Source organism: Emiliania huxleyi, assembly GCF_000372725.1.
Source record: "Emiliania huxleyi CCMP1516 unplaced genomic scaffold EMIHUscaffold_586, whole genome shotgun sequence".
NCBI classification, from domain to species: domain Eukaryota; phylum Haptophyta; order Isochrysidales; family Noelaerhabdaceae; genus Emiliania; species Emiliania huxleyi.
This window is the reverse complement of record NW_005197601.1, coordinates 18,364-29,264: the sequence shown is the minus strand read 5'-3', so window position 1 is coordinate 29,264 and position 10,901 is coordinate 18,364. Positions and strand designations below refer to the sequence as shown.

Below are 10,901 nucleotides of genomic sequence, written 5' to 3'. Positions count from 1 at the left end.
CTCTCCTTCGGCACGCTCGGCCTCTACTCGGCGCTCCCCTCCCCGTGGAGCGAGGCGCAGAACGTGTCGTACATCGCCCTCTCTCGGCTCGGCTGGCCAGTCGGCCTCTCCGCCGTCGCCTACCTCTGCTTCTCGGGCCAGGCGCCGCTCGTCAACGGCCTCCTCTCCTGGTGGCCGCTGCAGGTCTTCGGCAAGCTCACCTTCGCCGCCTACATTGTCCACCCCGTCGTCATGTACGGCGTCAACTACTCGACCACCGCGCCGATCGAGTTCTCGGACATCTGGTTCGCAAAGTCTTTCACGAGCTTCCTCGCCTGGGCCTCGCTGCTCGCCCTCCTCCTCTGGCTGCTCGCCGAGAAGCCAGCCGCCAACCTGCTCGCGCTCGCACTCGGACGGCTCGGCCTCAAGGGCTGAGGAGAGGGCGGCGCGCGGGAGCAGGCGAAGCTCTCCTGTCTGTCCGTGTTGATTACGAGATGTGTGAGACCACCGTACGTATGAAGGGGAGAGGGGGGGGGCGCGCGAATGGAAGCTCGAGATGTAGCTCTTGTCGGGAGACGATGTGGTGTGTGGCTGTGGGGGTTTGTGTGCGGCCTCCTCTCGCGCTGCCGCTCCGCTGGCCACCCCCTCACCCACGTCCGTGTGCGGGTCTAGGCGCGGGTAGAAAGGCGCGCCCCGCGTAAAACCGTACCGCGTACGTGCCCGCAAGCTGAGATGCCTGTCGATCTCGAACCTGTACTAGTCTTGTGGTCTCGCGTCTCACACTTCATTCGTCACACGGAAAGTCAAAAGGACAAAATCCCATCTGGATCTCCGATCTGCATCGGCCGTCGCTTTTCTCCTCCCTCCATATATAACCCTCGACGATCGACGTGTACATGCACATGCCTATTCCTCAACAGCCTGGACGGGGCCCTCCGTCTCATACTCAGCCTCCCCCGCGGCCGCCTCAGCGTTACTCCTCGCACGCGCAAGCCGATCTTGGACGGTCGTCTCCGCCATCAAGTTGGAGGCAGACGCGCTGGCCCTCCTCGCCCGAGCGACGCGCGTGGCCACGAGAATCGCGGCCTCCGCCGCCTGCTCTTCAGTCTGGTCCGCACCCGTTACTGTCTCAGCCTTGCCTGTCTCCTCCGGCGCGCCCACGTTGTCGGCAAACTTGACAGCCGTTTTCTCCGGGAGAGGCGTCACCTCTGTCGCGGCTGCATCCGGGGCAGCCCCGACGGCGGCGGGTTCACCCTCATCATCAGCCGGGACAGGCAGCCACGCCACGGATCCGCGTGTCATGCGCGTCATGCGAGGCATTGCTGGGAGATCGCCCATCACCGACGGCCGCACAAACGGCACCGCCTCGAGCGCCATCTGTGCCTCGGCTTCGGCCCGCTTTCGACGAATCATCTCGGCGTGCGCAGCCGATAGATCGCGGCCTGCCTCTGCAACGATGCAGTCATACTCCTCGATTGCAGCGCGCAGATTCTCCTCCCCACCAATTTTGAGGGTCATGTTTGCGGCAGAGATGCGCAGCGTCCCTCGTCCGGTGAGCGCGAATGCAGCAGCGTATGCGATGCGTGCCAGAGCATAGTCGCCTCCATCATTCGCTCCCGCGCCGAGCGAGGTGAGCTGCTTTGTCACTTTGTCTGCCAGCTTCTTTTGCCCACCGCAGGTCCGCCACCACTTCTGCTGCGTCCGCGCGGTGGTCGGTGCAGAGGCTGTGGTGGTGCCGGCGGCCAGAGCGGCGCGAGCCTCACCTCGTTTGCGCTCGACCAGTTGCCGCACGGTCGTGCTCATGGATCCGGGGTGTTTATCTTCGTGGGCCAAGAGCACCTCGTACTCGGCACACGCCCTCCGCGCTTCCCCGAGCTTGAAGAGCATGTTGGCCGCGGAGATGTGAGCGGTCAGCGTCCCGCCCCAGGTGGCTGAGAGCAGGAAGAGGGCTGCTGCGCTCATGGTGGCGCCCTGCTGGTTGGCGAGCGTGGCTAGGGTGTGCAACGAGGCAAGGTCCAGCTCGCCCTGCTCGGGCTCGACGGTGTTGACCCGTTCAGTGTCCATTACCAGGCAGTGGCCGACGTCGGACTGGCGAACTAGGAGGGACGTCCGACTGAAGAAAAGTTCGCACCCCGATTGCAGAAGGACATCGATTCCTTCGGGGCACGGGGGGCATTCAGCACAGCGGCACCACTCTTCTCCTTCCACTCCCGCGCCTCTCGCGGCGCGAAAGGCGGCCGAGAGAGGTGCGAGATATCGACGTCCAGGCTGCCCACGCGTCGCGAGGGGGGGCTCGTCCGGCACGTCCGTCGTCGGCGTTATCGTTTTTTTACGGTACATCCACAGATCTTTTACATAACATTAACGGATAATCTGTGGGTCCCGCATCAACCATCATTGAACGCGGGCTCAATCCACAATCGCTCAAAACTCAAAAGACAAAATTTCTCCGTTTCTGCGTGACTGTGGTGTGTATGATGCCTATGATGCGCACACGCCCCCTCCGTGAGCTCACATCGACTTGGGTGCGGGGGGCCGGGGCGCGGGGGGATCGGGGGATGCCCCCACACGGCGTCACGGCCCCAGCTGGCCAGCGGCCCACCTCCCAGCTGACGTCAGCTGTGGAGTCTGGCGAGAGGCGCGCGAGTCCTCGGGCGGAAAAGTGCTGACCGCCACGGAAGGCCGCGAGAAGCGGGAGCGCCGACCGCCGTGAGCCGTGTGGGCGGCGCTAGCCGGTTAGCGGCGGCCGCGCCGGCCGGCGCGCCCGCGCCGCGCGGGGAGAGAGAAGGGGCGCGGAGGAATAGATAGGGAACTCTCGCGAGGAGTACGGCTATGATTTTCGCATGAGACGGTCTCGCTCGAAACCAATGACGCAATGTCCATCAAGCTCTTTTTCTTCGTGTGTTAACGTCGTGTGTGGCGCGACGCGCGCCGCGTGGGTTCGGCTCAGGCGAGGCTTCGCGAGGCCATCGTCGACACGTCGAGGGTGTGACGTCCCTCGAGAGCGTCGCCGTTGGCCCTCAAGCTCAAACGCCTCGTGGAGCAGTCCCTGCGGGCGGGGAGGGCGCTGAGGTGAGAAGGGCTGCTGTCTGCGGCCCGAGGGCGTGGGGACGGTCTGCAGGGAGGCGCTGCGTCCGATAGGAGCGAAAGAGCTTTGGAAAGACTCCACGGTTAGTATTGTCGTACGGAGGGGGTCGTCATGCGCAGGCCTGGCTGCTGGGAGCTGCTTTGGGAAAGAGTGGTCGCGCTATGGCTCCGCACCGGGTGTGAGCCGGCCTCGTGGATCGACGGCCGCCGAGAGCGCAGCGCGTCTCCGCGTCGTCCTGCGTGGGGGGAGAGGTGTCACCGAGTCGCGAGTTGCATCTCGGCGCCTCGTGGTGGAGTGGCGGAGGAATGCCGGGCGGTTATGACTCGTATGCGTCCAATGGAGGCGGCAGGGCCGCCCCGACTGGCCGGGCGCCGCAAGCGGGCCTCGGCATCCGCGGCTGGACGGCAATCTTAAGGACCGCGCGCACACCCCGCCCGCGCGCGACAGGACGCCGCGATGGAGCGGCGGGGCTGCTGATCTTCCAAGGTGTCTGGACCACGCGACCGGCGAGAGCGGACGCGAGGTAATTCGTCCTTGGTAGGGTGCGAGGCGTGGGGCGGGGGCTGCGCGAGGTTTCTTGAGAGGGCGGGAAGGAGGCACCTTTAGGCTCTCACGACGTTACGCCGGTTGGTCAGCCGCGGCGCGAGAGCGACATGCGCGATAGCGGCGGCGAGAGTGGCGAGCGCGGCGAGAGCGGCGACGTAATGGGATGCGGGATTTTCTTTTTCTATTTCCTCCGACGAAGTGGCTCTCGAGAAGTGGAGAGGTATGGTTCTTGCACTTGTGCAAGATTGGGCGTCTTCTGCCGCAGTCCCTTTGATGGGAGGCCCCAGGGTGGGGGCCACCTCGAACCCCCGGCCAGGGATTCGAGCGGAGGGTGCCCCGGATTCATCTATCCGTTGGGCCCCGGCACCTATTTTAGAACTGATCACTTTGCGCAGCAACCGTCGGCCGCCGCTTTTTAGCGGACGGCGGTACGCTGCGCCGTCGCTCTGTCGTGCACGCTCTCGTGCCTCGTTGTTGTGACACGGGAGTAGAGTCGAGAGGTAGCCCTCGACGAGACGACCGGCGCCGCGATGCCAGACCTCACTGCCGCCGAGCTCAGCATTCCGGCCGAGCAGCACCCCGATCCCGCAAAGCCACTGGTGATACCCGTCGACTCAACAGTGGTAGGCTCTACCCTGCGCTTCATTCCGTGGTCTGTGGTGGGCAATCCGGCCCTCCTCCAGCTGCCCCCTCCTCCTCCGGGGATGCAACCGTCGTGGGTCCAGATTCCGCAGTGGGTCGCCATCAGTGCGCTGCTCCCCTTCAGTGAGCCCGAGCCCGCTGTGGCCACCCACTTTGACAGGCTCAGCGTCTTGCGGCTGGCCGTATTGGCCGCGGCTTGGCGCCGCATCCTCGGTGCCTTGTCCGACCTCGGCGTTTTCAGCACGGTGCACGTGGATGAGGATGCGTTCCGTACGGTGTGCATCCAGGCTCTGCACTCCCGCCAAATCCCGGTGCCCGAGCTCTATCTGCAGTGGGGCGATTTGGGGTACTCTGAGGCTATCGTGCCCTTGGGACCAGCGCCATCTGCAGAAGCGAAGGCCGTCGACTTCTTGCAGTACGCGACGGTCGGGGCTCTTTGCGACCCTACGGCCGACGTCCCGTTCGCAGCCCTGTCTGACATGACCCGCTGCTTGGGGCCCGTCTTCACGGCGGCGGCGCGCGTCGATCCCATGGGGAGCGCCGTCGTGGGGGCTGCATCGCTCGCCGCCGCCGCTGGTCACATCACGCCGCGAGCGAGCGATGGGCATCCCGCCCTGCTCTCCCGGCATGTGCTCAGCATGCTGAAGACTACCCGCTCGAGTTTCCCGGCCTGCCTGAGGACCAACTCCTTTCAGAACTACTCTGCGGAGGTTGAGACTCGCGCCGAGTATGTGGGCGGGACCGCCGTGGCGCGCGACCGAGTGGCCGAGCAGCGTTGCTCGCGCGCTATTGCAGCCAAGGCGCCGACGCTCGACTCCCTGCTCCGTGCGCTGCCTCGGCCAACGCCCCCGTCGGTCGTTTATGAAGCCTACCGGCAGCTCGTCTCGCTCTACTTTCCGACGGATCGGCGCCCTATGGACCTGCTCCTGACTGATCTGGATGCTCAGCTTCACGCGCGGCTGCCCACCTACCAACACGCGCTGACCAACGGCAAGCCGTTCGCCTCGATCCTGGCGGGGTTGCGCAAGCTTCACGAATCGCTCGAGCCCTCGAGGAAGGCGCCAGTCATGACTTCGACAGGCGACTCCGAGGACTGTCTCGGCGTTGGGCAAGTTCGACCGCGCGCCTGCTGGCCTTCCGGACAACTCACTCCGAGAAGCCATCCACAGCGCCCCTTTCCAGAACGCGGTCCGCAAGATTGGCAGCATCGACCTCTCCACCCCGACTGGCCCGCTGGAGGTCATCAAGGAGGTGTTCCTGAGCGATTCAATGATCTTGCAGCGCTACGTGATCTTCCAGGAGGCCGCGCTTGCCACCAAGCACGAGATCTTCGGCGTGATCCAAGGAGTGCGTCACCATCTCGGACGCTACCTCGGGTCGGTCGTCGCGATGGAGAATGGCAGCGTCCCGCCCGGCCTGGAGGACTTTTCCTTGGGGGAGACCGAGAGGCTGATGCACGCGCAGCGCGTCGCCGCCAAGACCACATCGCTTACTCGCTTCGCCGACCCGCCGCTGATGCCCAAGCACGAGCTGATGCTACGGGGCCACTACGCGTCGGTCGACCTCTACAACGCCCCGGGAGGCGCGAGCGAGCCCGCGGCGCTCAAGGCAAACAAGAAGGGGCACATGGTCGAGGCCGTGGCGGTGTCGGCGCAGTTTCGCGACGCTCACGTGCTCCGCCGGGTCCAAGCCTTCTGGGGCCCCTTCTTCACCGCTCGCGGCTTCAATGCGAACCCGAGCAGTACCCACCACACCTTCCACTCGTTGGCTTGCTGGGTGTGATCATCGACTTCATCGACCAAGGCGCGTACAAGGAGGGTACCGAGCTCGAGGCGCACCTCGACCTAGCGTCGGAGGTGCTCAAGCAGCAACTGGAGGAGAGCGGGCAGGAGCACCGCGCCCTGCTGCGACATGCACAGCCCGCCAACGCGAAGTTCGACTACTTCTGCGCGCGCGGCACGACCGCGCTGGGGAAGGATCGCCCTGCCACAGCTACGCGAGCGACGCCAGCTTGCGAGACGTTCAATTCGAGCATTCGGGCCGCGCGACCTATGGAGACGCAGCCAGAGGCAAGCGTGGGCGCTGCCCAAGCGGATCGCCGGCAACTAGTGCCGCCCGCGCCTGGCGCGACCGCCTTCAAGCGCGGGCGGCCCGTGACTTTGCTCCATCAAACGGGACAAGGCAAAACACACAGTTGCACAGATACATGCCGGCGGCGCGACTCCCCCCCGCAGATCGCCCTCAGTGGGGGAGACCGCGACACCGGTGACGGAGCGCAGTTGGGAGTGTCTTCGGCTCACGCCAGGGCGCTCGTTGCTCCTCCGTCTCTTTGTATCTTCCATACACTGCGTTTATCAGAAGACGTATGGTTCTTGCACTTGTGCAAGATTGGGCGTCTTCTGCCGCAGTCCCTTTGATGGGAGGCCCCAGGGTGGGGGCCACCTCGAACCCCCGGCCAGGGATTCGAGCGGAGGGTGCCCCGGATTCATCTATCCGTTGGGCCCCGGCACCTATTTTAGAACTGATCACTTTGCGCAGCAACCGTCGGCCGCCGCTTTTTAGCTGGACGGCGGTACGCTGCGCCGTCGCTCTGTCGTGCACGCTCTCGTGCCTCGTTGTTGTGACCCACCCTGTCCCACCCGTGTGTGATCACTGATCAGTGTCTACGGAGGGGAGTGTCTTCGGCTCACGCCAGGGCGCTCGTTGCTCCTCCGAGCGCAAGAAGTCCGGGCCAGATCCGCAGAAAAAACCATCGCGCCGCGCGCCAACCTCGAGAGCAGTCCCGCCGCCAAGCCTGCCACGAGCGCCGGCCCATCTCACCTCCATGAAGAGGCGCGCTGCCGCGTCGCCTCGCCCGCCCGCCAAGCGCAGCGCGACCTCGCCCGCCAGCACGGTCCGGACGCACAGCCTTCTCCCGATCATCAGCCTCACGGTGCCGCCGGAGGTGCTCATACTCGGCACGCATCCGAGCCGCAAGTCCCTCGCCGAGAGCCTGAGCGAGAAGGAGGTCCGGATGCGTGGCGGAGCGGGTCCGCAGAACTACGGTCACAGCCAAAACATCTTCTGGAACGTCGCCGGCTCGGCGTGCGGCTTCAGCCGGCACGCAGTGAGCTACGAGAAGCAGTGCGAGGCCTTCACGGCGCGCGGCTGCGTGCTTTGGGACGTGGTGCGAAGCTGTTTGGGTAAGGGGAGCCTCGACAGCGACATCGACAAGTCTACGATGGAGGCCAACGACATCCCCGGCCTCCTCTCCCAGCACCCGACGATCCGCCGAATCTGCATCGCCAAGACTGCAGCCGCCTTCCTGTGCCACTCCAATGGCCACGCTGCGTGGCTCAAGACAGGCGAGGCAGCCGGGCGGAGATGGGACTTTGTCCTCCGCACCGCCAGCCCCGCCACTGCCGAGACCGCCTCCGTGCTGGGAAAGTACTGCCGGCGGGCCACCGGCTCGGAGATCGAGGCGGCCGTGCAGAAAGAGAGGGCAGCCGGAGACGGCGCGTTGCAGCGGACCGTCGAGCTCGTGGTGCTGCCTTCGACGAGCCCTGCAAACGCGGCGATGTCGCCCGACGCAAAGGAAAAGGTGTGGCACAGAGCTGCGTATGGCTATGAGCGGGCGCCCGCCGCGTACCGCTGCGTCGGCTGCGGCGCCGTCGGCGAGCACTGGTTCGTCGACTGCGACCGGAACGAGGAGTGGCGGCGCCAGCAGATGGAGAAGAAGACGCGCGGCGACCTGTTTGTCGAGGAGGTCGACGGCGACCGATGGCTGTACTCGAAACCAAAGGCGTGAAAACGTAGTTGGTGGGGCGAGGCGAGAAAAATTAACTTTAAGAGCTGCTCTCCAGCGGTGGATTCGCATTAGTGTCATGTGTGAAGTAGGCTCCCGGCACATCGACATCTAAGAGAGTTTTTCTGTGTACCGCGCCGTATCTGGGAGATTATATACAGTGTAAGTGTGTCAGTGTGAAGAGTGCCCAGTGTCAGAGTGGCTTACCAGCAATTCGCCCATCCGTGCGTCCAGGCGCCGCGTGTGCTCTGGCAGGCGGCTCTCGTCGCACGCGAGCACCGCCTCCGCGACGGATCGCCCGAGCACCGCGTGGTGGATCAGGCCGCGCGAGCCGAGCCCGCCAAACAGCCAGGCGGCGCAGCCACCGCCTCCGAGCGCGCTCCTGCCGCCGCCGTCCCCTCGCCTCGCACCTCGCACCTCGACCGGCAGCTTGCAGACGAGAGGCACGTACCCGAAGTGCGAGCGGGGAGGGAGGGCGCGGACTCCGGCGTCGCACCTGTACACTCAGCAGAGGAGGGTGTCAGCACTCTACAGGGCAACGCTGCAGTGCGGGCTGGCTGGCCCGGCACCGCACGATCGGCGCGTCTCGGATCGAGGGCAGCATCTCCTGCCGGTGCGAGGCGAGGCCGGGACGTTAGCACAAGCCTCGCCACACCAACTCCCTTCCTCTCCGCCCCTCTCCTCCAGTGGCGCCAGCAGCGCCGCCGCCGCCTCGGCCTCGCTCGGAGGCTCGCGGAGCCCTTCCGGGTCGTACTCGAAGGTTGCGCCGCAGAGCAGCAGGTCGCCCCCCTCCCCCGCCGGCACGATGTACTTCCCGCAGATAAGCGGCGTCTCCAACCCGGCTCGGTTCTCGAGGTGCAAGTTCTGGCCGCGGCACGGCCGGAGCGGCAAGCCAGACAGCTCGGCGAGGTCGGAGGCGCGGGAGCCGAGGCAGACCACCACAGCGTCGTACGGCGCCTAGGGCCAGGCTCCGAGAGCTCTCGGTGGCCCGCCTGCCGCAAGAGCGCCACCACGCCGCTTCACGGCTCCTCCCCTCGCTCGCTCGCAGCCGCCGCCACCGCCGCCAGAGAAGGGAGGGCGCTGCACCGCCACTCGAGCCCGCTTCCTCGCTCGCGGGCGATGCGGCCGCACAGGGCCCACAGCGCACGCAGGTAGGCCGGAGTGTCGACGCGCAGCGCCGACGGCGCGTGTGCGACTCCCTCCACCCCGGCGCCCACCGTAGCTCCGGCGATGGCGCTCGCGTCGGAAGCAGAGAGCCAGCGCTGCTCGAGCGCGGCGCTGGGCGCAGCAGCAGCGGCGCCGCCAGCGCGACTGGCGCGCTCGAGCTCGCTCGCCAGGTCGTGATCGAGAGCGAGGCGCAGCAAGCCGCTGGCCTCAGAGACGCGCTCGGAGCTGACTGCCTCGCACCGCTGAAGCAGCGCAGACGTCGCAGCGAAGCCCTCCTGTCCCATCCATATCTCGCGACCCTTTGGCGTGAAGGGATGGAGCAGACCGGCAGCAACCGCAGAGGCACCGCCAAGGCCCGGTCCGACCTCCGCGTCGTACACGTGCACCTCATCAGCTCCGCCATCGAGCAGAGGCACCGCCGTCCCGAGCCCGGCGAGGCCACCGCCGAGGACAGCGACGCGCATGGCGACCGCTGCCGGCAGCAGCAGCAGCCAGCCTCCACGCATCCTCATCAACGATCAACGATGGCTCGCCTGGGCAGGGGCGAGACTAAAAAGAATTTGCGAAGCTTCGAGACTCGCCGCGCTCGATTACTCACTCATCAGCGTCAGCGCGGTCGAAGTAGCACGAGCAGGCGCGCCGGATCCACCGCATGGCTCGCCTCCCCCATCTCGCGCGCCTCGCCGCCGGCAGCGGTCGAGTCCGCGCTCCACTGCAGCACGTGCAGCTCCTGCGGCGGTGCAGGGGCGGGCGGGGTCGGCATGAATCGCGCTCAATGTGAACTGGGAGAGGCGGCTGCTGTGCTAGCAGCGCCTGATCGAGGAAGAGCTGCGCCAAATAGAGCGTCGGCACGTCCGCCTCCCAGCGCGCCTCCGACACCGCCCGGAACGACAGGCCGGTGGCCGCAGCGACCGCATCAACGAGCGCCTCTCCCTCTGCGCAGCTCTCTCCGGCAGCCTCGAGCGCTAGAGGCTCGCATCGCAGCTCGAGCTCGTCGCAGCAGGTCGCGGACAGGCTGCCTCGCAGGCTGAGAGAGAGCTCGTCCTCCGACCCCACCGCGGAACGGACGGCTGCGGAAAGATGCAGAGAGTCGGGAGTCACCTCCACCTCGGCAGCGCCAGACTGCACCACGCCGCCGCCGGGCGGTGTGAGAGAGGCGGACTCGAGCGAGAAGGTGCCGGACCACAGGTCATAGTCCACCGACGGGTCGGGCCGTGTCGGGTTGACCGAGGAAAGCGCCGTCACCAGGGCAGCAGCATCTGCCGAGAGCACGCCCGCCTCGGCTGCCAGAGCGGCCCGCAGCGCTGCCTTGGCCGATCTGAACCAGGCCACGTCGACAGCAATCTCGCTGGCGTGCGGCGAGGTGGCGCGGCGAGGTGCAGCGAAGCCGGTGGCTAGCGTCAACGTGAGGATCATGGCTACACACAGAACGCAATCGAAGGCAGGGTTCCGGCTCCTAGCCGGAAAGGGGGTCTGCCCCACTGACTCGCGCCAAAACGCCCTACCTACCTACCTATCCCCAGGCCGCGCAGCGAAGCGGAAAAAGATGAAAATAGGGGGTACCTACCTATTGCAGGGCCCTTTTGGGCGAAACAAGACCAACCTACCTACCTATCTGGGAGGGGCCAGCCAGCCAGTGGCTACAGACCCCCTATCCGGCTAGGAGCCGGAACCCAGCAGCTGTGCAGCTCAAAC

General features: G+C 66.2%; 5 protein-coding genes across 5 annotated transcripts; 3 read left to right on the top strand and 2 right to left on the bottom strand.

Annotated features, from left to right (window-relative positions):
- Positions 1-54: 54 nt before the first annotated feature.
- On the top strand, positions 55-414 carry EMIHUDRAFT_120169 (hypothetical protein; the record flags this gene model as incomplete). Its single annotated transcript, XM_005764633.1, has 1 exon — positions 55-414. A coding segment is annotated over one exon (360 nt), but the record flags the coding sequence as incomplete, so codon positions are not given.
- A 471-nt stretch (positions 415-885) lies between these two features.
- EMIHUDRAFT_247550 (hypothetical protein) lies at positions 886-2,043 on the bottom strand (the record flags this gene model as incomplete). Its single annotated transcript, XM_005764632.1, has 1 exon — positions 886-2,043. The coding sequence occupies one exon, from the start codon at positions 2,041-2,043 to the stop codon at positions 886-888; it is 1,158 nt and encodes a 385-aa protein (XP_005764689.1).
- Positions 2,044-4,143: 2,100 nt separating this feature from the next.
- On the top strand, positions 4,144-6,817 carry EMIHUDRAFT_247548 (hypothetical protein; the record flags this gene model as incomplete). Its single annotated transcript, XM_005764631.1, has 5 exons — positions 4,144-5,367; positions 5,438-6,031; positions 6,112-6,408; positions 6,490-6,540; positions 6,614-6,817. The coding sequence occupies 5 exons, from the start codon at positions 4,144-4,146 to the stop codon at positions 6,815-6,817; spliced, it is 2,370 nt and encodes a 789-aa protein (XP_005764688.1).
- A 164-nt stretch (positions 6,818-6,981) lies between these two features.
- EMIHUDRAFT_445997 (hypothetical protein) lies at positions 6,982-8,105 on the top strand. The gene has a single exon (XM_005764630.1). It carries the CDS (start codon positions 7,080-7,082, stop codon positions 8,040-8,042), a length of 963 nt encoding a protein of 320 aa, XP_005764687.1. The 5' UTR covers positions 6,982-7,079; the 3' UTR covers positions 8,043-8,105.
- Positions 8,106-8,210: 105 nt separating this feature from the next.
- On the bottom strand, positions 8,211-10,622 carry EMIHUDRAFT_120167 (hypothetical protein; the record flags this gene model as incomplete). The annotated part of the gene is made up of 5 exons (XM_005764629.1): positions 8,211-8,535; positions 8,695-8,996; positions 9,098-9,481; positions 9,856-9,936; positions 9,990-10,622. 5 exons carry the CDS (start codon positions 10,620-10,622, stop codon positions 8,211-8,213), a joined length of 1,725 nt encoding a protein of 574 aa, XP_005764686.1.
- Between the last annotated feature and the right edge of the window lie 279 nt (positions 10,623-10,901).